The 26,683-nt window shown below is 39.6% G+C and overlaps 1 protein-coding gene across 1 annotated transcript; it reads right to left on the bottom strand.

Annotated features, from left to right (window-relative positions):
- Positions 1-878: 878 nt before the first annotated feature.
- Positions 879-15,056, bottom strand: tas1r3 (taste receptor, type 1, member 3; the record flags this gene model as incomplete). The annotated part of the gene is made up of 9 exons (XM_079845376.1): positions 879-1,475; positions 2,754-3,124; positions 6,976-7,096; positions 10,214-10,417; positions 10,510-10,926; positions 12,443-12,799; positions 13,005-13,305; positions 13,379-13,654; positions 15,025-15,056. The coding sequence occupies 9 exons, from the start codon at positions 15,054-15,056 to the stop codon at positions 879-881; spliced, it is 2,676 nt and encodes an 891-aa protein (XP_079701502.1).
- Positions 15,057-26,683: the final 11,627 nt, after the last annotated feature.

The following is a 26,683-nucleotide window of genomic DNA, read 5'->3' as shown; positions in this document are numbered from 1 at the left end:
AAAGCTGGGGGTGAAAACTTTTGCACAGGATGAAGATGTCCAATTTTTTCTTATTTTGTTTAATTATATAAAACAGTTTGTTTAGTACTGCCCTTTGGAAGCAACAGAAAATGCTTACATGTTTCCTGGAAGACAAATTAAGCACAATTGACCTTGATCTTCAAATTCAAAAGTTTTAATGCGTCGTGTTTCCTTCTGGAGCATCAGTGAATGTTTCAACCTTTTTTAATTGTTGTGTTTGAGTCCCTCAATCGTCTTTAGTGTGAAAAGATGGATCTTAAAATCATACAGTCATTGCTGGAGAGGCTGGAAAACTGAAGAATGTGCAGGACCTGGAGGATTTTTCTGAAGAACATTGGACAGTTTAACGGCTCAGGACAAACAAGAAACTCAAGAACAACCATCACAAGACAAAAAAAACGCTGTGGATCATCAGGGGACGACACACAGTATTGAGAATCAATGGTTCATAAACTTTTGAACGGGGTTATTTTAATAAATTCATGTATTTTTTTGTCTTGTGGACTATATGTAAACAAAATCTATTTAAAATATCTTATTCAGGACAGCACTAAATAAAAAATAACAAGCATTTTGTATGATCCCTCTTAAAATTATTCACATTTTCACAGATTCTGCAAGCGGTTCATTTACTTTTTTCTTACAACTGTATATATATATATATAAACATATTCTATAACATAATGCTATTATTATAATAGGAGTTCTGCTTACCAGATAAATTAAAATATTGATAGACATCGAAGGGATGTGAGAACTAAGAAAGAAAGGGATCATTATACGAAAATATTTGACCAATCGCAATGAGGTATACCATAGAGCCTAATAATAACAATATTCATAATTTAGCAATTGTTTCAGGTGGTGTTTGTTGTGGTGTTTGTTTCTTCTTCTTCAGGTGGTGGTGGTGGTGGAACCCCTTCTAAAAATGTACGAAAATGATCATCTGTGTTGAGTTCAGGTTGTTTGACCAGTAGGTGGCATTTAGGGAAGAAATAGGCCGCCATTAGCCCCATGTTACTCATTAAACTGACTCCTATTTGAGCAATAGACTTATCTTTATCATTTAGACTTGTGTAGATGGGGATGAACATCACCCAGCTGACACAGTAACACAAGGTGGAGATGGTGATATCTCTGGCCAGGTTGTACTGTCCAGGTGGCTTTAGAGCCATGAAGGTGGACATGAATGAAATCAGAGCCAGGAGAACATTGAAACCGAGCATCAAGCCGAAGTTTAACATGGGCTCCACTGGGCAACGCAGAAACGTTTTCACATAGTTCACCTCCAGACTGGCCACGTATTGGGTCAGGGATGGACCTTCATTGGCGAACCATCCGCACAGTCCGGCTTGGAGCCCGCAACATCCCAGAACCACAGACCAGCCTACTCGACCTTGCAGGTGCTCCAGGTGATCGGGAGACTTTTCAGGGAACTCTGTGATGCACACAATCTGGTAAGTAAAAAATGGCAGTAAATTGTTTTATTTATATTGCTTTAATACAGTGGTTCTTATTTCAGGACTTTACACTGAACCTCAAGTGGCGACCCATCACATTACCCCAATTGTTTACTGTGCACAAGTACATTTAACCCCCTGGGGCTCTTCGGTCATTTCTGACCCAAATTTAAAAAAAATATTTTTTTTAAAAATCGTCGCTTCATCGGAATGGTCCGAAACTTGGTGACTTTATTGGTTCTTGGTGTATGAACACCCAAAAAAATTGGGGCCAGGATTTGAAAAGTCCAAGTGGTCATAAAAAAAAATAGTCACACTCAGGACCTTCGGGTCAAAAATGACCCCCATAGGAAATGAATGGGAAATTGGCAAAACTATGAAAATACAGAGTTTTTGTGCATACAATCTACAAATCAGCCAGGATGCAGAAAAAAAGGACTCAACAGTGAAGAGGTGAATCTCTAAAACATCAAGAGTGCAAAACAGACAAAAAAACTCACACACACACACACACACACAATTAGCTTTTGGAATGGAACGCATTCATTTGTGTGTGCGTACGCTTTTGTGTGTATAAGTGTGTGTGTGAGTTTTTTTGTCTGTTTTGCACTCTTGATGTTTTAGAGATTCACCCCTTCACTGTTGAACTCTATTTTTTTTGCTCTCTATTTTTTTTTATGACCACTTTTTCAAATCCTAGCCCCAATTTTTTTGGGTGTTCATATACCAAGTAACAATAAAGTCACCAAGTTTCGGACCATTCCAATGAAGCTACGATTTTGAAATGTTTTTTTTATAAAACGCAAGATCCACTATACAGTAGTGGTTATTGCATGATTAAAATGCTCAATGTGTCCACCGGATGGCACTGATCTCATTAAAAAAATTGCTTTCATGAGGCCTAGGCTTGACTCTAAAATGAAATACAGCTAAAAAAAATATATGTATATATATAGATATACATTTTTTATTATATTTAATGGGAAAAATGGGTCATGATTATTGCATAAATATTAATTATAAATCACTAAATTATCTCAAAACACCAAAAAAGAAAAGAAAAAATATTATTGAGCAAAAATATATTTCATTGATTTTACTCTAATCTTTTTTATCTTAATCCCGCCCTCCGGGTCATTTTTGACCCATAAATGAAGAACCCCAGAGGGTATCAATATTGCAATTCAATTTGATTACATTACTTTTTACATTTATCAAATTAAAATGGCTTTTAAATATGCATTGATGCATTTTCTTCTTTTTAAAGATCACCTGGAGGGAAACGGTCAGAATCACCGAGAGGGCCACAGTGGGTAAAATGGCATTTAGTGGCTGCTGCAGACGGCAAACGACATCTCCCGGCTGACCCAGGAACAGCAACAGGCTAATGCATTCTCCCGCTAGGCTCAACAGGGTAAGGCCACTCAACGGTCCACCTGCAGTTTTCACCAGTGGAGTTCCTCTGTGCTTGAAAAATAGAGCCCCTACCAATACATGTGATGCTAGCACCAAAAGTCCAGCCAGGATGAGTCCGACTGACTCAAAGCTGCTCCAGTACAGGTAAGTATAGATGGGATAGACACAGCTTGTGCTTCGTAGGGTGGACCACTGGCCAGTGGGACATGATCTACACTGGATGTCGTCTTCCGAGCAAAAGAGGAGGCAGATTAAGGTCAGTCAACATCAAATGTCAAAGAGCTCATAAATGCATGCATTTTCTATTCACTATAGGCATGTTAGATAAAGTGTTCAGAGCAAATATTAATATTAATCCCTATTACGATTGTTGGTTGGTGTACAGGCTTGGGGCAAAAATGCATTTAGGGAATCATATTTAGTTTAATTGTATAATTTGTATACTTTATGTAGGATATTTAAAATTGCACTAATAATCTCGTAATAATAACATTATGCAATTATTCCACCTTTGCCAAGTTTAACTTTAAATAACGCATTATGTTCAGCAATATTAATCAGAAATTAGTCAGAGCGTGTGTAAGGCTGGGCAAGGCTTACCTTCCCCTGGCCATGGATTTATAGTGTCCAATTTTCTCATTCAGTTGCCTGATGCTGCTACTCTGAAAGCTTGTTTCCACCACTGAATAAAGCTTTTTATCTCACAATTCTGACTTTGTTTCTCAGAATTGCGTGATATAAACTCACAATTGCAAGCTATAAAGTCAAAATTTGCGTGATATAGTCGCAAATGCATTTTATAAAGTCAGAATTGTGAGATAAACTCGCAATTCAGAGCAAAAAAAAAGATGTATTTTTCCTCAGAATTGGATTTCACACTCAATTGCGAGGGGGAAAAGTCAGAATTGCGAGATGTAAACTTGCAATTGTGAGAAAATGTCAGAATTGTGAGATAAAAAGTCACAATTATCTTTTATATTTTTTATTCCGTGGTGGGAACAAGCTTCCATATGATCAGTTTTCTCCGTAATAAAAGAATATTGGTGAACTCAAACGGATTTACACGCTCGCAAATCCTCTCGCTATAATAAACAATTATGTAAGAGATTCATTGTACATCAGTTTTTTTTGCTTTTCTGTTAAAATTAACAGTGATTTGTGACTGTATAGACTCTTTAATAAGGAATGAGCTAATTTATTGTTTATGCTGGGATGGTTTGGTGTTGTGTGGTGACCAAGTGGCAACCTCTTGCAGTTTCTCTTGAAGTCAATATGGTAGTGACTTAAACTGCAATTCAGCGACTGGCCACAAGAGACAGGCTCCAGAAGGGAGCAGAATCTCATTAGCCCCTTTTCCACTGAAATTACCCGGAACAATTTGTCCAAGTAACTTTTTTCCCTGGAACTCTTTTTCCCCCAGACCTGCTGCTGTCTGCGTTTCCATCGCGGTCTAAAGTACCGGGAAGATTAGTCCGGTGACATAGCACTGAGCGCTACTCTACTATTCCCACTGGATTTCGTCCATTGCAAATAAATTTAATAAAGCCTGAACCTCGTCCTCGGCCCATCGGTCATATTTTTTAAACTCCATTGTTGATTCGAATAGCAATCAACTCTTACTGCACGCACCGCGTCCGTGACTTGTAAAAATAGTGGTTGAAATAAAATGCTGCGTCGAGTCGACCAATCAAAATGCTGCGTGAACTCGACCAATCAGCATGTTCAGCGCCCAAGTCCCACCCCTGAAAGTTCCTGAACTTTGAAAAAGTACTTGCTCACAAGCAGGGCCATTTTGAGGGGGAAAAATTTACCCGGAACGTCATTTAGACCTGCAGTCAAAACACATCGAGTACCAACCCAAAAGTCCCAAGTTCATGCGGTGGAAACGCGGCTATAGAGCTCCATGTTAAAATGCCCAACTTTACAGCGGAAAAAAAAACATGTTTACAGTCTGGCATAAATTGTGGTTTTGGTCCATATATCTAATTTTGCCCTTCATGATGACTGTGAGGGGGGTGAATGTTTTTATAACTCATTCGTTTACATTATATAAAGCCTTAAACCAGCACTAGGTTTTGCTCTCGGGGTCCCCCTACAGTTGGGAAACAGTATTGTCCTCTACTACTATCGTAAACTGTCATTCTACATCAGTGGATGCATCGCACGTGCATTTGTTGACATGACAAGACAACTATGATAGCCCTGAACACTACAGGAGTTCTGCTTGCGTCGCGTGTGAAATGTCTTCATCCCAGGTACAGTGGCACATGTTTCAGCATGTCATATGAATATCATTTCATGGGTTTTATTTTTTTTTCAAACGCCAAATGATTGCGATGCTCACGTTTACAAGCCAGCGTCATTATAGTAGCCTAGTCTATTGGTTCCCGTTTTACGGAATCTATATGATACTTCAATTCAATGTTTGAGTGGTAGGTAATAACCATATATCGTCAATATTATAATATCAAGCTACCATAGATGAATCTGCAAATTTGAAAAATCGATTTGCATTATAGCTTGAGGCAAGACAAATAAACAAATATCACAGACATGTTAGGTATCCTAAAATATGATTTTGTACGTCTTATGTATTTACTTGCAAGAATGTAGCCCCTCCTCCTTCAGCTCACGCCAACGAGCAAACGCTGGCCAATGTTGATCCTCGTCCTGTCTTTAATCCCATCACTTTCTCCTTTCCTCTTTTTGCTTTCCTCCGACAAAACCTTTGCTTTCTTATTTTTCTGCCATGACTATAACATCCGGCAAACAAACGATAGTTGGGCTCGCACGTCTGAATTTAAGGAAGTGGGGGTGGTGGTGGAAGTGACGTATATGCCGTAAAGCAGTCGAATTTTGTAGTTTGTTTTGTTCTCGGGTTACTACCCGAAACCCGAAGTTTAAAAGTACGATTAAAAACGATACAGACCCCGTCAGGCTATGGCAGACGTGTCATTCAACCTATTGTAAGTCGATGTATCATCACAAGAGTCTTGAAAATATATTATAAAGGTTGAAAAGTTACCTAGTGCTGCTTTAAAGTTCTGCATGATTAAGGGCGTGGCCACTTTGAGTGACAGGTGGATTGCCGTTTGTCTGCTGTCTGTTAGTCGTCCCCTCAGCTCCGCCCACGTCCCACCATTTTCTGTTATCCGGGATGACGCGCTGCCAAGATGGCGACGGCCAGCTCGACCCTACTTTACGCTTCAGAACGGCTCATCAGAATCCTATGAGTGACGTCGCGGACACTACGCCCATATTTATTACAATCTATGGCGGTGACACGTAACTTGAAACTATTTCAAAGAAATCAAAAAAATTTTTTAAAGGTGAAGCACATATCCTCATGGTATTGTTTCACCCTCCGCCTATGATCAGAACATTTTTATTTTTGTGTCTTGGTGTTGTTTTAAAGGAACACTCCACTTTTTTTGAAAATAGGCTCATTTTACAAGTCCCCTGGAGTTAAATAGTTGAGTTTTACCATTTTTGAATCCATTCAGCCGATCTTTGTATCTGGCGGTAGCACTTTTAGCATAGCTTAGCATACATCGTTGATTCTAATCAGTCCATTAGCATCTCATTCAAAAAATGACCAAAGACACTTTCAATATTTTTCCTATTTAAAACTTGACTCTTCTACATCGTGTGCTAAGACAAACTGAAAATTAAAAGTTGCGATTTTCTACACCTATATGGCTAGGAACTACTTTCTCATTCCTGCGTAATAGTCGCGGATCTTCGCGGCCGTATAAAAAATATTGAAAGTGTCTTTGGTCATTTTTTGAATGAGATGCTAATGTACTGATCAGAATCAATGATGTATGCTAAGCTATGCTAAAAGTGCAACCGCCAGATACAAAGATCGGCTGAATGGATTCAAAAACGGTAAAACTCAACTATTTAACTCTAGGGGACTTGTAAAATGAGCCTATTTTAAAAAAAAGTGGAGTGTTCCTTTAATATAAAACCTTTTCCGTTATATTAGGCTAAATATGGGATGTTATTGTTTTGATGAATGTCTGTTTCTCAGATCATAAAAAAGACGACCCTGTTTCAGACCCTAGTAATTGCGCACCTGTGCTGTTTAGGTAGGTTCCCTCCTTGCAGTCAATGCAGTCGAAACAGCAGGAGTGGAAGCCTTTAACTCTGCGCACTTGTCCTATCCCACAGTCTGAGGAGCAAGTGGACAGTGGCACCTGTTACAGAGACCAATGGTCAAGAGGCGCAGGCTCTGTGATGTCCACTAGAATCAGTCACAAGTTTGAACACAGCAACTCATTCTCTATTATTACAATTTTACATATTTTCGAATAATTGTTAAAGGAACACGCCGACTTTTTGGGACTTTAGCTTATTCACCATATCCCCCAGAGTTACACCGTGTCCTAACTACATGCAACGCGACGCCGCGACACGCGATAAAAGGCGTCTTTTCCATGTTAATTGGAGTTTTTGTATTGAAACAGCTGCGACAACGACACGCGACGAATCTATTTTAGAAACGGTTTCTATTTCTGCCACGTCGTGGCTGGAACAACAACAACATAAAACATAATCTCAGGTAATGTGTATGTGCTTTATTTAAAGGGTTAGTTCACCCAAAAATGAAAATTCTGTCATTAATTACTCACCCTCATGTCGTTCGACACCCGTAAGACCTCCATTCATATTCGGAAAACAAATGAAGATATTGTAGTGTAAAGCTGATGCTGAGAAAGGCTTCAGATAGGCCTCCATTGGCATTCAGTACATTTACACTCACAAGACCCATAAAAGCCACTTAAAACGTTGCTACAAAGTCCATCTCACCACAGTGGCTCTACAATAATTTTACGATGCGACAACAATAGTTTTTGTGCGCAAAAAAAAATCAAAATAACACCTTTATCCAGCTTGTTATTGTCTTCCGTGTGTGCCTCCACGACGCATGCGTGAGAATATGACGCAGATCCGGCGTTCGGACACATGACCCAGAAGCGATTTGTTTACAAGCAGAGGAAGATACGCGTGTCTAAGCTGTTGAATTCTACATTCATTGTGCTTTAGGTCTCGTGTAGTGCTCAAAATGGGGCTAAAGTGTGCATTTCATGGATTCCCGAACGCCGGATCTGCGTCATATTCTCGCGCATGCGTCGTGGAGGCACACACGGAAGACAAGAACAAGTTGGATAAAGGTGTTATTTAGATTTTTTTTTGCCCACAAAAACTATTGTCATCGCATCGTAAAATTATTGTAGAGCCACTGTGGTGAGATGGACTTTGTAACAACGTTTTAAGTGCCTTTTATGGGTTTTGGGAGTTTAAATGTACTGAATGCCAATGGAGGCCTATCTGAAGCCTTTCAGAGCCATCAGCTTCCAACTAAAATATCTTCATTTGTGTTCCGAATATGAACGGAGGTCTGACGGGTGTCGAACGACATGAGGGTGAGGAATTAATGACAGAATTTTCATTTTTGGGTGAACTAACCCTTTAATGTTAAAAACGTGTAATGTGACTTTGAATATCATTTAGTGCTCCCAGCTTTGTCTTACTAACTTACGCCCACACGCTGTTCTGATTGGCTGTGGTTTTTGATTGATTTGTTGCATCTCGTAGTCGCGTCGCCTCTGGTGTGGACAGACAAGTTGCTTGTCGCTGGAATCTTATCGTGTCGCGTGTAGTTAGGACACGTGTTAGATAAGTCCATACATACCATTTTCCTCTCCGTGCCATAACTCTGTCTGACGCACCTACCGCTAGCTTAGCTTAGCACAAAGACTGGTGGTAAACGGCTCCAGCTAGCCTAGCTTAGCACAAAGACTGGAGGTAAACGGCTCCAGCTAGCCTAGCTTAGCACAAAGACTGGAGGTAAACGGCTCCAGCTAGCCTAGCTTAGCACAAAGACTGGAGGTAAACAGCTCCATCTAGCCTAGCTTAGCACAAAGACTGGTGGTAAACGGCTCCAGCTAGCCTACTGCTCAATAAGTGACAAAATAACACCAATATTTTCCTATTTACATGTTGTGATGTCTATAGTCACTAAGACCGACAGAAAACGAAAAGTTGCGATTTTCTAGACCAATATGACTAGGAACTATAGGGGAGCGCGGGGCAAAACCTAACGCGGGGTTAGTTGTAACACGCATATTTTAACCCTTTCCACACATGCCAGGATGATGAAACTCAGTGTATTTACTAGTTGCCACATCAACATTATTTAGAGAAAGAAATAACACCAAAATTATAAAATCTCTGGAAGATATTACTGAACATTTATTGAACCATAGCAAAAGTCAATTTTTACTTAAGTTTAGTTTTCATCTGTGTTTTTTGTGTTTATTTAAAATAAGACAAATCCGATATTATTTTAATCTTATATCTGTTATTTAACAGTTGAGATGTTCTTTAATGCTGATCTAACAGCAGAAGACACGAGCCGCGGGTTACATCCCAGTTGAGCAGATGGGGTGTGTGTTAACACTGAGTTACAATCAGCCCATTTAGAAATATGCCATTATATTCTATACTTTTATGAATTATTTTGAGAAACCACGAGAAAAGGCTGAATAATGAGAGTTAATGTTCAGATATTATTAATTATTATTATGTTTTGAACTATGCTGTATAGCTGTATTTAGCAACGTGTTTGTTGTCAAACTCAAAAATGCTTATATTTTTAATGATTAAAAAATGGCATTATTTTATTTTAAAAATGTAATAGTTGTATTTTGTTGACAAAATATTTTAGTTTGTCTTGGATATTTTTTTGATTATATCAGATGACATGTTAAGATGTTATTTGGTCATGTTACAATGTACTATGGGGCATGTTGTCACATTTCACTTCCATTCTTTCGGGGTAAATCAAGAAAAAAGTAAACACTGTATTAATGAAACAAAACCACATAATTGTACTTGACATGTGTGCAATTAATGTGGGAAAAAATAAATACTCTGAACCCCAAGTGGATTTACACAAACTGAGAAAGTCAAAAAGCGTTAGGTTGTGATCCGCTCTCCCCTACTCTCATTTACACAACGTTTCTTGATTTTTACACAGGAACGAGAGAATGGGAATGAGAATGGTGTGTATGCACTTATCTAACTCTGGGGGATACAGTGAATAAGCTAAAGTCCCTAAAAGTCGACGTGTTCCTTTAAAATAACAACATTTGAAAAAAATTCATATATAAGCATTATATTATTAATCTACAGAACTAATTGTAAGCATTTAAGCCTTTAAATTAAAAGCTTTTTATGATTATGAGAAAATGTGTCTACTTTCGGCTGGCTGTAAAACAAGTGATATGAAGCATTTGTCCCAATCGTACCTTTTTGTTTTTCGTGTGCCATTTTATGTCTTCTTTTTCAATTGTGAGGTTCTGATAAAAGTATCCAATTCCGTCAAAGCTCACAACGGTGTCATTTAAGATCCATTGCATAACTTCGTAGCCGAAGTTTGGATTACCCTCTTTATCGAACTTAAAATTGACTCCCTCTAGATCCAAAGAAACTTTTTGGAGTTTCCGTAACAGCTGTAGGAAAGATCATATACTATTAGTGTTCTAGTACACTCTTGTTAGCTAAACAAGCAGATTCACAGAAGGAAATGCTTGTGTGTGATTACCTGCCATGGATAGACGTTGTCAGTCTTGGGATTTAGAGCACATCGGGTGGCATTGCATCCAAGCAAGTCATGCAGCGCGTATGCAACACAGTAGATGGCAGTATACACACTGAAAGCTGACCGCTCCACAAGTTTTACCTCTACCATGCTCACGTTGGCTTGGCTTAGGAAGCTGCAGCCGGGGCAAGGGTTGTCCAGAGGGGAGATTTCTGTGTTCGGCTGCTGGGGGATTGGAGTCACCTCCATTTTTTTGAAGAGCTCCCGGATATAGGGAGTGAATAGATTAAGAGGTTTGGTGATGTCTGCAAACGCCAGCACTGTGCCTATTGAATTGATGCCAGGCAGGGTGGATACACCATCATTCAGAGACCATGCTGTGCTTGCCACCCAAACAGCTGTTATGTTTCGTTTGATTACCTGGTCAGGTAGTGATGACAAGAACATTTAGAATGACCAAAACCTGTAGACTTGTTAAGAATACAAAGAAGTGAATGATAAAGAGAACAAGAATTACATATTCACATTTTTCCCTGAAGCCCACCTATTTCCTAGTTTCATAATTTAATTTTGTGACCATTTCTTTTTCTTTTACTTTAAAGGTGTAGTAATTCCTCCTCACCCTCATGACGTTCCAAACCTGTAAGACCTTCATTCCATCTTCGGAAAACAAATTAAGATATTTTTGATTAAATCCGAGAGCTCCCACCCCTCCATAGACTACAACGTAATTTCCCAAGTAACAGAAAGGGAGTAAAGACATCGTTAAAATAGTCCATGTGACCCCAGTGGTTCAACCTTAAAGGGATAGTTCACCCAAAAATGAAAATTAGCCCATAATTTACTCCTTCTAGGTGTGTATGACATTCTTCTTTCAGACGGATAAAATCTGAGTTATATTACAAAAGTCCAGGCTAATCCAAGCATTAGAATTGGATTTATAGTTGCTCTGTTTTTGAAGTCCATAAAAAGTGCATCTGTCCATCATATAACTGCTCCACGCGGCTCTGGGGTGTTAATAAAGGCCTTCTGAAGCGAATCGACGCGTTTGTGTAAGAAAAATATCCATATTTAAAACTTTATCAAGTAAACTTTCGGCCGACCGCCTTCCCTGTTCAATTTATGGAAAAATAGTTGAAAGTTCCCCAGCCGATGGAAAGACTAACGCTCAGGTCCGCTCGTCATGACGTCACGAACACATCTTGAGTTTCACTTTCAACATTCAACACTTTTCCACAGAAGGCGGTCGGCCAAAAGTTTACTTAATAAAGTTTTAAATATGGATATTTTTCTTACACAAACGCGTTGATTCGCTTCAGAAGGCCTTTATTAACACCCCAGAGCCGCGTGGAGCAGTTATTTGACGGACAGATGCACTTTTTATGGACTTCAAAAACAGAACAACTATTAATCCAATTCTAATGCTTAGATTAGCCAGGACTTTTGTAATATAACTCCAATTTTATTTGTCTGAAAGAAACTTAAAGTTTAGTCAAGAGACCAATTTATTTTTTTGTTTGTTGGTCTTTTGTTGTTTGATAAACATTAAAACACAGACAGCAGGAATATTAGATATAATCTTGGATTATGCAGCAGACATTACACAGTTCAGTGCCTTCTCGCAGTTCATTAATAGACCGTTTGTTATATCGGCCTTTCTCATGATATAGCCGATGGTTGTAAATTGATAAAAAAACGGCCGATAAATATCGGCGGCGATACATCGGTGCATCCCTAGTACTCGGTAGTACCGACGTCGATGCCCTTAAAAGTACCGAGTTCGGTACCCAACCCTAGTTAACATACCCTAACTCTAACCCTGGCCAGAAAGTTTACAATTCTGAATCTACAGTATAGTATTGCAAACTCCTGTAAAAGTACATCAAATATTTTTTTCAAAATATGGCCCATTTAAAGTCGCAAATAGTTTTATTACCTCTATGAAGAAGTCTCTGGCTGGCTTGGGTAGAGAAAAGACCACCACCACTCCCACTTTGGTGTCCACAATACGATTGAGAATCTCTTTTATCATTGGCTCTGGATCACTGTATACAGGAATCAAACCCTGATATGCCACACAGATGGACGCCTCATTGGCCATGCTGGAAAACTGCTGCTGACCTTTCTGTCCGTATTCATCATCACTACCTACTACTGACACCCAGTTCCACCCAAACTCTTTCAGAAGCTGCACCATGGCCATGACCTGCCAGCGATCACTTTGAACTGTGCGCATGAAGGACGGGAAGGTTTCTTTGTCACTGAACATGTCGCTGGTGGCACCATAGCTTATCTAATTGGGCAATTAGAGATAAATTCAGAAACAGGAAGAGCATCCCAGATTAAGTTAAGTTAATATTTTTAAAGTATTCTGCTTACAAAAACAACTCCTACAATATATTAGGTAAAAGTAAACATGGTATATGGTAAGGTTTTTCTGTAGCATTTGACTTCCTTTCCGTTTGAACCTCAATTTTATGAAATTGTATGTTACTCACCAGTGGCATTAGAAAAAACCCAATCAGCTTGCCAATGACTGGGACCAACTCAGAGCTGTTTGGGCCTACGATAGCCATAACACGAGTCTTGTAGTTGCTGTAGTTACAGTTAATGTCCAGCTCCCCTGTTGATTCCTTTGTGAGAAACTGGAGGACGGGCTTCATGACTACGGCTGGTTGAGAGCAGGTGTCATAAGTCTCAAATCCTAGCGTGATTCCAGGTAGAAGATCCTCTATAGTGTTAATCTCATCCACAGAGAACTTCATCACCAGTGAGAGAGACAGACCAAATGTGCTTATACTGCCAAAACAGAAGGATTAAAGGTGATTTCAGGGAGTAAAGCTTGTCAATATGGCTTCCTCAAAGACTTTACCTGTTGCACTCAAGATCGTCAGGCTTCACCCGTTGGCTCAATACACTGGTGAGTTCGTTAATGGGGAAAAGTCCCCCTATCAGAATATCTCCAGGGGATTTGAAAATATTTGTTGTGATGTTCTCAAACCATGATGGATTCTGGCTGAGTCCAGACCCCAGAAGGCCACAGAGCACCAGAAGTGTCCACTCCTTGGCCATTCTGGAGGGTAAACAATCCGGGAAGCATGAAGATAGTATATCATGGACATTAATAAATGAAAGTGAAATAGCTGGACTGACCTCAGTGGAAGTATTGCCTAGGCTCTTCTTGTTTTGATATGTTGTGATTCTCTCAGTAGCGAGTGATTATGATGGTTAGATGGTCAACCGACGACACATAGGTGAGTGTGTGAGTAATGCGCCCCACCCCATACTTCTGTGATCAGCATGTAAATTAAGGGTCTACATCAAGTTTCATTCCGGCTTTACATGAAAATGTTCTGGTCTCACCTCAACGTTCAAGCACGTTTGACATTGATAATTCGCGGAATAAAGCTTTGAAGTATAAGGGGTTGTTCACTCTTTTGTTAATAGCTGGTCCTTTCTAGTTAAATCTCATCTCGTTTTTTTTGTTTTTGTTTTTTCAGACCTGTGTTTTTAAGATGCTATCAAGTTGAACTTAAAAAAACCCTTGCTTTTTGCTTTCTCCATTTGCTGTCTTGCTGATTTTTTGTGCAAAGCTACTAAATAACCTAAAGGTCAGAGCAGTTTCTTATGCTTTGGGCAGAAAGTTATTGTTTTTTGTACTTAAAAATAAAGTCATTTTTTTGTCGCAGTACTTGTGTGTTCAGAAACACTTTGTGTAATGCAGTGACACAATACTAGTACAGAAAAGAGATATTTGTCGAATAAACAATTGAAATGTGGTGGCCCTGCACAATGCATTCAGACAGAAATCTCCATAGTATTTGTTAGTGGATTTGATAGAGAGTACTTCATGATGGATTTTAGCCCATGCATGAATAGCGAATTACACATTGAAAGACAGCAATAACTAAGGAAGTATTCATTTTGGACCCACTTTATATTAGGTAGCCTACTAACATTTGAATTAATCAGTTGATACAATGCACTTATTGTGTACATAATTTTTACATTATTGTTCTTACATTACAAAAAATACCTGCATGTCATTACATCTGTAATTAATTTCTGTAATTACATCTATAATTACACAGTTGACACTTCCCTTACACCTAACCCTTAAACTTACCTATACCACCACACCTGTCCCTAACTTTACCCTTAAACTTACCTATACCACCACACCTGTCCCTAACTTTACCGTTAAACTTACTCTTACCACCACACCTGTTCCTAACTCTACCCTTAAACTTACCCATACCACCACACCTGTCCCTAACTTTACCCTTAAACTTACCCATACCACCACACCTGTCACTAACTTTACCGTTAAACTTACTCTTACCACCACACCTGTCCCTAACTCTACCCTTAAACTTACCCATACCACCACACCTGTCCCTAACTTTACCCTTAAACTTACCCATACCAACACACCTGTCCCTAACTTTACCCTTAAACTTACCCATACCACCACACCTGTCCCTAACTTTACCCTTAAACTTACCCATACCACCACACCTGTCCCTAACCTTATCCTTAAACTTCCCCATACCACCACACCTGTCCCTAACTTTACCCTTAAACTTACCTATACCACCACACATGTCCCTAACCTTATCCTTAATCTTCCCCATACCACCACACCTGTCCCTAACTTTACCCTTAAACTTACCTATACCACCACACCTGTCCCTAACTCTACCCTTAAACTTACCCACACCACCACACCTGTCCCTAACTTTACCCTTAAACTTACCCATACCACCACACCTGTCCCTAACGTTACCCTTAAACTTACCCATACCACCACATCTGTCCCTAACTTTACCCTTAAACTTACCCATACCAACACACCTGTCCCTAACTTTACCCTTAAACTTACCCATACCACCACACCTGTCCCTAACTTTACCCTTAAACTTACCCATACCACCACACCTGTCCCTAACTTTACCCTTAAACTTACCCATACCACCACACCTGTCCCTAACCTTATCCTTAAACTTCCCCATACCACCACACCTGTCCCTAACTTTACCCTTAAACTTACCCATACCACCACACCTGTCCCTAACTTTACCCTTAAACTTACCCATACCACCACACCTGTACCTAACTTTACCCTTAAACTTACCCATACCACCACACCTGTACCTAACTTTACCCTTAAACTTACCCATACCAACACACCTGTCCCTAACCTTATCCTTAAACTTCCCCATACCACCACACCTGTCCCTAACTTTACCCTTAAACTTACCCATATCACCACACCTGTCCCTAACTTTACCCTTAAACTTACCCATATCACCACATCTGTCCCTAACCTTATCCTTAAACTTCCCCATACCAACACACCTGTCCCTAACTTTACCCTTAAACTGACCCATACCAACACACCTGTATCTTACTTTACCCTTAAACTTACCCATACCACCCCACCTGTCCCTAACTTTACCCTTAAACTGACCCATACCAACACACCTGTACCTAACTTTACCCTTAAACTTACCCATACCACCACACCTGTCCCTAACTCTACCCTTAAACTGACCCATACCAACACACCTGTCCCTAACTTTACCCTTAAACTGACCCATACCAACACACCTGTACCTAACTTTACCCTTAAACTTACCCATACCACCACACCTGTCCCTAACCCTACCCTTAAACTTACCCACACCACCACACATGTACCTAACTTTATCCTTAAACTTACCCATACCACCACACCTGTCCCTAACTCTACCCTTAAACTGACCCATACCACCACACCTGTCCCTAACTTTACCCTTAAACTTACCCATACCACCACACCTGTCCCTAACGTTACCCTTAAACTTACCCATACCACCACACCTGTCCCTAACTTTACCCTTAAACTTACCCATACCAACACACCTGTCCCTAACTTTACCCTTAAACTTACCCATACCACCACACCTGTCCCTAACTTTACCCTTAAACTTACCCATACCACCACACCTGTACCTAACTTTACCCTTAAACTTACCCATACCACCACACCTGTACCTAACTTTACCCTTAAACTTACCCATACCAACACACCTGTCCCTAACCTTATCCTTAAACTTCCCCATACCACCACACCTGTCCCTAACTTTACCCTTAAACTTACCTATACCACCACACATGTCCCTAACCTTATCCTTAAACTTCCCCATACCACCACACCTGTCCCTAACTTTACCCTTAAACTTACCTATACCACCACACCTGTCCCTAACTTTACCCTTAAACTTCCCCATACCACCACACCTGTCCCTAACTTTACCCTTAAACTGACCCATACCAACACACCTGTCCCTAACTTTACCCTTAAACTTACCCATACCACCACACCTGTCCCTAACTTTACCCTTAAACTTACCCATATCACCACACCTGTCCCTAACTTTACCCTTAAACTTACCCATATCACCACACCTGTCCCTAACTTTACCCTTAAACTTACCCATACCACCACACCTGTCCCTAACTTTACCCTTAAACTTACCCATACCACCACACCTGTCCCTAACTTTACCCTTAAACTTACCCATATCACCACACCTGTCCCTAACTTTACCCTTAAACTTACCCATATCACCACATCTGTCCCTAACCTTATCCTTAAACTTCCCCATACCAACACACCTGTCCCTAACTTTACCCTTAAACTGACCCATACCAACACACCTGTATCTTACTTTACCCTTAAACTTACCCATACCGCCACACCTGTCCCTAATTTTACCCTTAAACTTACCCATACCACCACACCTGTCCCTAACTTTACCCTTAAACTTACCCATACCACCACACCTGTCCCTGACTTTACCCTTAAACTTACCCATACCACCACACCTGTCCCTAACTCTACCCTTAAACTTACCCATACCAACACACCTGTCCCTAACTTTACCCTTAAACTTACCCATACCACCACACCTGTACCTAACTTTACCCTTAAACTGACCCATACCACCACACCTGTCCCTAACTTTACCCTTAAACTTACCCATACCACCACACCTGTCCCTAACTCTACCCTTAAACTGACCCATACCAACACACCTGTCCCTAACTTTACCCTTAAACTGACCCATACCAACACACCTGTACCTAACTTTACCCTTAAACTTACCCATACCACCACACCTGTCCCTAACCCTACCCTTAAACTTACCCACACCACCACACATGTACCTAACTTTATCCTTAAACTTACCCATACCACCACACCTGTCCCTAACTCTACCCTTAAACTGACCCATACCAACACACCTGTCCCTAACTTTACCCTTAAACTTACCTATACCACCACACCTGTCCCTAACTCTACCCTTAAACTTACCCACACCACCACACATGTACCTAACTTTATCCTTAAACTTACCCATACCACCACACCTGTCCCTAACTTTACCCTTAAACTTACCCATACCACCACACCTGTCCCTAACTTTACCCTTAAACTTACCCATACCACCACACCTGTACCTAACTTTACCCTTAAACTTACCCATACCACCACACCTGTCCCTAACTTTACCCTTAAACTTAGCCATACCAACACACCTGTCCCTAACTTTACCCTTAAACTTACCCATACCACCACACCTGTCCCTAACTTTACCCTTAAACTTACCCATACCAACACACCTGTCCCTAACTTTACCCTTAAACTTACCCGTACCAACACACCTGTCCCTAACTTTACCCTTAAACTTACCTGTACCACCACACCTGTCCCTAACTCTACCCTTAAACTTACCCATACCAACACACCTGTCCCTAACTTTACCCTTAAACTTACCCATACCACCACACCTGTCCCTAACTTTACCCGTAAACTTACCCATACCACCACACCTGTCCCTAACTTTACCCTTAAACTTACCCATACCACCACACCTGTACCTAACTTTACCCTTAAACTTACCCATACCACCACACCTGTCCCTAACTTTACCCTTAAACTTAGCCATACCAACACACCTGTCCCTAACTTTACCCTTAAACTTACCCATACCAACACACCTGTCACTAACTTTACCCTTAAACTTACCCATACCAACACACCTGTCCCTAACTTTACCCTTAAACTTACCCATACCACCACACCTGTCCCTAACTTTACCCTTAAACTTACCCATACCAACAAACCTGTCCCTAACTTTACCCTTAAACTTACCCGTACCAACACACCTGTCCCTAACTTTACCCTTAAACTTACCTGTACCACCACACCTGTCCCTAACTCTACCCTTAAACTTACCCATACCAACACACCTGTCCCTAACTTTACCCTTAAACTTACCCATACCACCACACCTGTCCCTAACTTTACCCTTAAACTTACCCATACCACCACACCTGTCCCTAACTTTACCCTTAAACTTACCCATACCACCACACCTGTCCATAACTTTACCCTTAAACTTACCCATACCACCACACCTGTACCTAACTTTACCCTTAAACTTAGCCATACCAACACACCTGTCCCTAACTTTACCCTTAAACTTACCCATACCAACACACCTGTCCCTAACTTTACCCTTAAACTTACCCATACCACCACACCTGTCCCTAACTTTACCCTTAAACTTACCCATACACCACACCTGTCCCTAACTTTACCCTTAAACTTACCCATACACCACACCTGTCCCTAACTTTACCCTTAAACTTACCCATACCACCACACCTGTCCCTAACTTTACCCTTAAACTTACCCATACACCACACCTGTCCCTAACTTTACCCTTAAACTTACCCATACCACCACACCTGTCCCTAACTTTACCCTTAAACTTACCCATACCACCACACCTGTCCCTAACTTTACCCTTAAACTTACCCATACACCACACCTGTCCCTAACTTTACCCTTAAACTTACCCATACCACCACACCTGTCCCTAACTTTACCCTTAAACTTACCCATACCACCACACCTGTCCATAACTTTACCTGTCTCCCAACTCAATATCACCAAAAGTGTGTGCAATACAATTTGAACACAGTAAGTACATTGTACTTATTTGTTGATGTAAGTACATAGTAGTTAAGGCCACCTAATATAAAGTGTGACCTTACTTTTTTAAGATTAATTTTAAACATACCTATCAGTGATTTGATTGAATTGATTTTGCAACTCATCAGGATATTATGTAATATTAAAATACGGATTTCTATTTTGTAACTTACGTGAAGTCACCTACATACTCTACTTAATACTGCGGGCATTTAATTAGTTTGCATAAGTGTAACATCAGACGCATATTGTCAAAACTATCGGTCAGATATTTGCATGCAATTTTGACTGTTGTTAAAATGAACTTGCATTGAATTCCAGTCTCCGCCACATGTTTACAAGTGCTTTGCATACATTTGAAGTGGGGCACGTAGCATTTCTCTTACACTTTCATTGGTGTTACTTTTTGTTTATATCTTTCGTAAATCTCACAAAGGATTATTGTAGTTGGATGGATTGAATCCAGATGATGAATAGATTAATCTTTATTATTGGCCTAGAGTAAATACACGAGGAGGCGTTAATCTGTCAAGTATGAATAGTTCACTGTGAATGGGAAACATTTGAGAGATCCATTGATTGAGACATATTTCTTTTGAAATAGGCCTATCTAGGTAGAATAGATTTCTAGTCTCTCGCTTCTGCCGACTTTAATCATTATATCTCTTATGTCACTAACCAGTAGAGGTCTAAATTATGTTTTAATTGAAGATTAGTAATCAAGGTATTCTCTAAGAGGAAAAAAGACGGAAAACATATTTATCTCCAGGCAGATCTTGACATCAACCAGTAAAGGCACACAGGCATCTATCCCGTATTTGATCTGCCTCAAAGCTTTTTCCTACCTTTGATCCTTTTGCTTTCTTTCTTAGTTTGCACGTATGCTTTCTTTCTTTTTTTAAAGAAAAGAAGGACGCTGACTGAGACGTGATATAAAACATGTTCAGATGTGTTTGATGTTCAGATGTAGATGTTCAGATGTGTTTGATGTTCAGATGTAGATGTTAACATAGGGGTATTTGTATGTTTCCCATGTGCAGAAGAAGCTGTGTGTTTGGACGGCCTTCCTTGAGTGCACTGCATGGGTGTGTGTTAAACATGTGTAGGTGGATCTTCCACCTTCCCCCTTCCTGCATGCGTAGGTGTTGATGAGCCGGTGTGTGCGTAGGTGTGGGTTTGGGTGAGTTATTATGAAGCTGCACATTTGCAGTTTGTTTTATGCTCTGAGGCTGCATTGAACATGGAGGTTTATAGTTGAGTCATTAAAACGGGCAGATACATTTATTTTTTTCCACTTACAAACTACATACTCAGTCAAACAGCACAGTATATCGGCATCTACAGTGTTGGACCTGTAAATTGGAGTTTTATGACTTTTTTGCATGTCCATCACATTATCACCATTTGTGGAACAACAGATTGTTACTGTGGGAGTAATGTGAAAGGTACTTTTGTACCTTATATACAACTACAATGTGCATTTTAGTACTGAATTGCGTCATTTAGGGGTAGATAAAACATGTATCTGGCCCTAGAGGGAAGTACAGGGTTTACACGTAAAATTTTAGTTATCAACCCAGGTGCTTAATAACTATACACTCTCAGAAAAAAAGGTACAGTGGAGGTGCAATTTTGTTCCTTGAAGAACAAAACGTATAACTGTACCTTTAAAGGTACACAATTGGTCCTTAGGGTACAATTAAACCAGGTAAGTTCGGTCCTAGTGAGTCGCTGTCCTGCCGAGTTTGAGAGATGTCTATAGAAGCTCTTATTGAGAACAGAGGTTTAGATGTTGATGTTTTAATGAAATTTTTTGGTCACCATTGTGGTGATCAGTGTTTTCTTTAGTTTGGCAGTTTGACTCTTAGATTTTTATGCTAGTTTGTGGTTTTTGTTACAGTGTTAACAAAACACAAAATCTGTTCAAATCAAAAGTAGCCATAACAAAAATTGTCATGAAGAAAAATTATTGACTTAACTCATCACTGACTAAAAATATCAATAAATAATATTCACCAACAATACTTTCTTGCCACAGATCAGGCATTCTGAATTTTGGGGATACATTTTAGGGAGAAAAAAGTTTGGACGCACACAGATATCAAGAATCAGCATATGAATCTCAACAATGGTGACATACTTGGGAGCCATGAGTTTTATACTGTGGTGGCATATTAGGGCTGGAGCTAAACTCTGCAGGACATCAGCTCTCTAGGACCGAACTTGCCTACCCCTGACTTACAGATACAAAAATGTACCCTTAAGGGTCCCACCCCAGTGATGGACACTTGTATGTTTGTACGCTTTAAAGGAGTCCCAGAGGAGGACAGGTTATGTTCTGTATGTGATTCATGTTTGGTGGAGGATGAATTTCATTTGATGTTTTATTGCCCACTGTATAACACGAATTGTTTGATTGTATGTATATAATACAATTTTGATGGACATCTTTCCTAATGACCGATAGTGTCATATAAGCCCATGTGAGTGCATGACACTTAAATAAAAAATATTCATTCATGTGCCTTAAAAGGTACAATTTTGTACTTTCTTTTTTGAGAGTGTAAGCTATGCCGTATATACCAAGTTTCTTAACCATTTTTGTAGTAAATACTCTTACACTCACTTTAGGCAGAGTTGTATTACATCCATTAACTTTTGCATTTACTGCAGTATGTTCTTTGAAAGATTATGTCTATTTTGCATTACCATCTTGGTTACACTTTATTTCGATAGTCCACTTTAAGCATTCTATTAACTATAAGTAACTTTGCAACTACATGTCAACTAACTGTCATTAGAGTATTAGTTGACTGTCAGTAGACTGTTAGGTTATGGTTAGGTGTTAGGGTTCGGGTTAGTAAAATAAGTTGAATTGTAGTTGACAAGTTACTTATAGTCAGTAGAATTTCTCTTGGGGGACCAACAAAATAAAGTTTTAGTAAATATTAATCAGACAGTCTACAAATACTCTAGTGACAGTTAGTTGACATGTAGTTGCAAAGTTACTTATAGTTAGTAGAATGTCTAAAGTGGACTATCAAAATAAAGTGTTACCCAAATCTTTTAACACAGTCGTCTGGTATCACACACTTTCTTCACCACAGGAAGCCACTAGGTGGCAGAACAGTGCAAACTGCATGCAGTGATCATGGGTTGAGGATGCATCTTAGCATGCGTCCTGATGTGCCCTGTTTGCACAATATTCAAGAGCTCATTATAGAAGTGGTTAACAACTGCATGCTGTTACTGTTTGTTCCGATACACAAACAAATATACACAAGGTAAAGAAGGATAATGCATATTTTAGATTAAGGAATTGAGTGATAGAGGCATGTGGATCTGGAGAGGGCAAAAAAGACATGCGTGGGTGGACGCCGATGGCCTCAGGGCTGTGCAAGGGTACAATCTGTAGCCAGAGCGTGTTTGGACAGCTGATATCATGGGTTGAATGTACCTGCTTTCAGAGAACTGAGATGTGACCGGTTATGAGTCTGCTTGTCCTATCAGCAGATAATTACTCTGTCAACAATATGTGTGTTTGGTTTGTTCCCTGCTGTCTAGTTTACGCCTGAGATTTTACAGCTTGCGTAAGAATGTTCTGCTGCTGCTATTGCTCAGGTTTACTGCTGCTTGTGTTGTGTAGGATTGTGTTTTGAGTGTATCAGTTTACCAACCTCAGAAACATTTGCATTTGGAAGCGGTATAGAGTGTGTGAGCGTTTCAGGGAGTGCTGAAAGATAGGGCTGAGATCTCCCAGAATGCTGTTCTAGCCTGATTCCCAGTGGACTCACTGCCTTGTTCTGTTGGACTTCCATTTGTGTTGCATCCAAACCCCTCCGCTCGGACTAGCCCCCTCATGTTCATCTTGCTCTCCCCCATGAATGGTTGGATGAGTCCAGCTCTAATCTCCATCAGCGGACATTGAGAACACTGGGCCTGTTGTCAACACGCTGGCCAGATCCACCACAGTCGCTGACAAATTATTAACTAGACTCTCGTTCTCTGCCTTACTTTGCTCTTTTTCTCACTTGCTCTGAAAATCCCTCTCTCATCTTATAGGACAAAAACAATGCTTTGCAAAATGTTTGCATGCACATAAGTGAGTAGAATGAGTATGTTTCACGTCTGATAATACAGTAGTATTTTCCATTGAGTGAAGTTGCACACAACACCTTTAAGGAAAAGTACCAGCATGATTGCAACTGCAGCAGTTGCATCACCTGCAGGGTTTGAGATAAGATTGCACAGTGCAAATAAGAACGCAGTGTTAACAAGATTGAGAGAAATGCTAGTTTATTCAGATGATAAGGTTTATTTTGACAGTCCAAATTGTACTTGTTGGCATGCTACTTTGTTTAATATTAAATTTAATGATGTCTGTTTTTATGCAAGTCTGATTTGAAAGTCACTTATTATGTAATCGGGTGTATGCGTTTGGACATTTGGTATTATAACCTGTAATAAAAGAAAATGTGTGCGTTTTGTGTTTTAGTGATGGTTTTGTGTGTTGGCTAAGCCTACCACCCGCAGTTAAACACATAAGACTCATCCTTGTTTCCTGTTGACCCCCTTTATCTACAGTTGTTTGACCTGTTCTTCTGGTTCACATGGGCTGTGTGTTACTGTATGCACTTTGTGTGTGTGTGTGTGTCTATGTATGTGTGTGACTCACGCACACATACACACATGCATAGTCATGGGCAAAAACATAATTAAACATTAACACACTTAAAGGTATAGTTCACCAAAAGATGAAAATTAGCCCATGATTTACTCCCCCTCAAGCCAATCTAGGTGTACATGATATTATTCTTTCAGACGAATACAATTTAAGTTATATTAAAAAAAATGTCCTGGCTCTTCCTAGCTTTATAATGGCATAAGAAACAATTTCTTCATCAGACCAAACAGAATTGCAAACTGTAGAATGACACCAACTTCGGTTATATCTATCTATCAGATAGGGACACTATGCATCATATACCAAAAAATATCTCATACAGCCGCTTTATTTGGTTGGCGTGTTGCACCTTAGTTTGTAAACTAAAACGAAACGGCATATAAACAGAACTGCCTCTTTTAGTAATGCAATATGTCATCCGAGATTATGGGTTCGATTACTACTGTAGGTTACATACAAATAGCAAACACCTTAAATGCATTTTAAGTTGATTTAGATAAAAGGGTGTTGGAAATGCGAGAGTTTAAAGTGTGCTATGTTGTCTGTTAGAGATGTTATATCTTTAATCTCTTCAAAATGAACCACAGTTTTTACTTATAAAGTGTTTTTGAAGAGAGAGAGAGAGGACTGGAGCGGGTTCCCGCTCTGTGTTATATTTATACAGCATTTCATCAGTTCTAGATGAGCTCAGAATTGAGCACCCAATTGTCACCTACAAATATAGAAGCTGCGATGAGCATTTTAACCCTGCTACAAGAATAGGTGCTTCTTACCATCATACATATATGTATAATCCGCTCGGAGCTTCCCGTTTGGCACGCACACTTGAATGAATTCAGCACTACTCATTTAATTTAGTTTTTAGATGTAATGAAGCATAAAGTATGAGCTGTCGCAATGTAATTCAGCTGCTCCCTACTGTAAAATAGTAAGTCATTAGGCTCTTCCACGACCATTAGGGACCTCCAGCAACCTCCATTATAATTACAGACTGCAATCTTCTGCAGGTATTGTTCTTGAATTATATTTGAATCTGTGATTTCTGTAGCTTTTTATATTGTAGGAACTGCCTTTAAAGGAACACTCCACCGTTTTTAGAAATAGGGCTTATTCAACTTCATTCCTACGTTTAGATATGTGTGCAAATGCATTTTTGTCTCAGTGCATGCAATGTTTTAGTTTGGAAGGGTCGCCGCTAGCTTAGCTTAGCATAATGAATGGAATCCTATGTTGCCAGCTAGCATGTCCCGAGTAAAAGTGATCAAAAAACAAAAAAAACCCACATAATTACTTCTTGTGGCCTGCGTATTCACAACGAGTACAAATAGCAAATAGCGTTTGTGTTTACATAATATATGTGTGTGTACTGTGTATAATTATTATTTATATATAAAAACACACACAAGCATGTATATTTTTAAGAAAAATGTATTATATTTATATATAAAATATTTATATATAATATAAATTATATAAATGTATATACATGCAAATATTTCTTAAATATATACATGAATGTGTTTGTATTTATATATACATAATAATTATACAGAGTACACACAAATATATTATGTAAACACAAACTTTTATTTTGGATGTGATTAATCACGATTAATCTTTTGACAGCCCTAATTATAAGTAAATCATGGGGTCATTTTAATTTTTGAGTGAACTATCCCTTTAAAACTTGCGCAATCTAAGCACCAGTTCAAAGGAGTTCCCAAAACCCAGTAAAGACAAGCAGTAAGAATGACCTCTGCATGGTTAGTGTTCGACGTAATTGCATGGACCTCCACAGGTAGTTATTCTTGGAAATTTGTAGCACAAAACCCTGTCATTTAAAGCACAGGTAAACTGGAGCAGCCTATGGGTAAACAGGGGTGAAAATATTCTTGGTTAATTGTGAACTGTACGAACCCCTGTGTTGTAGCCAAAGGCTGAAACCAAAAGGAGCGTGTGTGTGCATGTGTAAGTGCAATTATCAGTCTTATGTAAGAGTATAAGTGGCCCTGGAGCAGTCAGGCATGCAAGTGTTTCTCTGTCCTTTTCTAGATCAGTGGTCCATACGGGACATTAAACCATAGTTTTTAAATTGGAGAGTGTTAGGGATATTTTCAATCTGCAAGGTATTCATAATTTAAAATAATGCAACTTTTAGTTACTTCACCGCACAGTTACTGAATATTTAACATGTTTTTCCATCTTCTTTTCATCATTATTGAATAATCCCAATTGCGAAAATCCCACCTGTTGGGACTCATTCTCGACCCCCTTTGACTCATTTAACCACTTTTCCCGGTTTCACACCTGCAGTCTGGAAACGCTGTGCTTTTTTTAGTTGCTCTATATTCACCCCAGGCTTTTTTAGCTTCTTGCCGCAGATCTGATTTGATTTCGCCACTGTCCTGTTCATTCAAGGCATTCTGATATTACCTGACTGGTTGTGA

Source organism: Gobio gobio (assembly GCF_949357685.1).
Source record: "Gobio gobio genome assembly, chromosome: 19".
In the NCBI taxonomy this organism is placed as follows: Eukaryota; Metazoa; Chordata; class Actinopteri; order Cypriniformes; family Gobionidae; genus Gobio; species Gobio gobio.
This window is presented reverse-complemented; position numbering and strand designations above follow the sequence as displayed.